Source organism: Medicago truncatula, chromosome 6 (assembly GCF_003473485.1).
Source record: "Medicago truncatula cultivar Jemalong A17 chromosome 6, MtrunA17r5.0-ANR, whole genome shotgun sequence".
NCBI lineage: Eukaryota > Viridiplantae > Streptophyta > Magnoliopsida > Fabales > Fabaceae > Medicago > Medicago truncatula.
In genome coordinates this window covers 22493869-22495985 of record NC_053047.1, presented here as the reverse complement: position 1 = coordinate 22495985, position 2117 = coordinate 22493869, and the positions used below count along the sequence as shown (strand labels likewise).

At 38.1% G+C, this 2117-nt stretch overlaps 1 protein-coding gene across 1 annotated transcript; it reads left to right on the top strand.

Moving 5' to 3' along the window:
* The first annotated feature begins 265 nt into the window (after nucleotides 1-265).
* Nucleotides 266-859, top strand: LOC120576043 (DNA-binding protein HEXBP-like). The gene is made up of 2 exons (XM_039827005.1): nucleotides 266-351; nucleotides 442-859. The coding sequence occupies exons 1-2, from the start codon at nucleotides 266-268 to the stop codon at nucleotides 857-859; spliced, it is 504 nt and encodes a 167-aa protein (XP_039682939.1).
* Nucleotides 860-2117: the final 1258 nt, after the last annotated feature.

Genomic DNA, 2117 nt, shown 5'->3' with positions numbered 1-2117 from the left:
TCCTGATGGAGCTCAGAAGTGGCTCAAGGAAGTTGAAAGAATTTTCCGAGTCATGCAATGCAGCGAGGTGCAGAAGGTGCGGTTTGGTACGCACATGTTGGCTGAAGAGGCAGATGACTGGTGGGTAGGTGAGCTTCCTATCCTTGAGAATGGTGGAGAAGTTGTGATCTGGGCTGTGTTTAGGATGGAGTTTCTGAGCAGGTACTTTCCGGAAGATGTCCGAGGTAAGAAAGAAATTGAATTCCTGGAGTTGAAGCAGGGAGACATGTCTGTAACTGCATATGCTGCAAAGTTTGTAGAGCTTGCTAAATTTTATCTGCATTATACCGCTGAGACTGCTGAGTTCTCAAAGTGTATTTAGTTTGAAAATAGCCTGCGTGCTGATATTAAGCGGGCCATTGGGTACCAAAAGATAAGAAATTTTTCTGAATTGGTGAGCAGCTGTAGGATTTGCGAGGAGGATACGAAAGCTCAGTATAAGGTTAGGAATGAGCGGAGGAACAAGGGTCAACAGGGTCGACCGAAGCCCTACAGTGCTCCTGTTAACAAAGGAGAGCAAAGACTGAATGATGAAAGGAGACCTAAGAGAGGAGATGTTCCTACTGAGATCGTTTGCTACAAGTGTGGTGAGAAGGGCCACAAGAGTAATGTTTGCAATGGTGATGAGAAAAAGTGCTTCCGATGTGGGAAGAAAGGACATACTATAGCTGAGTGCAGACGCGGAGATATTGTTTGCTACAATTGTGATGAGGAAGGTCATATTAGCTCGCAGTGCAAGAAGCCTAAGAAGGTTCAGGCAAGTGGAAGAGTGTTTGCTTTAGCTGTTACTCAGACAGCGAATGAGGATCGTCTGATCTGAGGTATATTTTCGAGGACGAAAATTCTTTAAGTTGGGGAGAGTTGTAACGTCCCAATTTTATTTAATTATTTTTAGTTGATTTAAAGTCTTTTATATGATTTTTAAATGATTTATGTTGATTTTATGGTGTGGTGTATTTTATTCAATGACTATTTTTATTATTTAATAGAATAAGTGAGAATTAGGAATTATTTTGGAGTTTTGGGTTAAATTAGAATTAATAGAATTAAGAGGAGTTAAGGAATATTGGGAGGTTATATTTATTAAAGAATTAGAAAATAGAAGTCAGAAGCAGTTTTCACGTACAACAGAGAAAAGGGAGAAAAGTCAAGAAAAGGGAAGAGGACCTAGAAGGGCTGCGATTTCGATTATCTAAGGTAAGGGTGATGCTAACTTGCAATGATTTTAGTTTATATAATTCTGATTCTGTTTTTACAAAGGTTTTGAATAAATTTGGAGAATTGGGAATTAGGGTTGCGTTGAGAATTGATGATTAAATGATGGAATTAGGGTGAATTGATGTAGAAATGATGAACACACCGTAGATGTTTCATGTATTGATGTTTAGAATTAGTTTTAAGGTTAAAACAATGGGTTTGGGTGAATTTTTGAGAAAAACTGCAATCTGCCCATACTGATATTCAACGCTCGCCTCCCGAGTGATGATCCTCGCCACAGCGAGTGATGAAGATCATCGCTCGCCTTGCGAGCAGGAGTTACTCGCCTCGCGGGTTGCATGTAACACCCCATTCCCAAAACTAATTTATTTAATAAAATAAACACACATCAGAGTAATAAATCCAAAAGGGCATGTCACACTACATTTTCAAATTTCTGAAATAGAATATAAAAATAAATCTATTTATTAAACATCCAATGAAATCATCATTTAATATGCAGCGGAATATTATCATCGAAACGTCAACAACTGTTTAAAATCTCCAAATAATATCTTGGCATGAAAAGCCTCAACCAGAATAATTCATCAACCATAGGGCTATAACAACAATAACCAAAATTTGATACATAGAATGAAAGAAAACAATAAAATCCCATCCCTCGTATCAGAGCCCTAGACACTCTGAGCCACCACCTACTACTCAGGATCACCTGCAAGTTACCCATAGGAAGGGCAACATTTCCAAGCAGAAGGGGTGAGATTCTCAATCAATAAAAATAATATATAATGACATCAATTGAAAATCCAACACCTTACAACATCAATGATTATTCAATAAGCATAGGTATTTCATAATCA

Bases quoted from the DNA above. Each gene is read 5' to 3' on its own strand.
- LOC120576043 (XM_039827005.1), top strand. From the start codon at position 266: ATGTCTGTAACTGCATATGCTGCAAAGTTTGTAGAGCTTGCTAAATTT. The intron at 352-441 runs GTGTATTTAGTT...ATTGGTGAGCAG, and splicing joins GAGACTGCTGAGTTCTCAAA to CTGTAGGATTTGCGAGGAGG.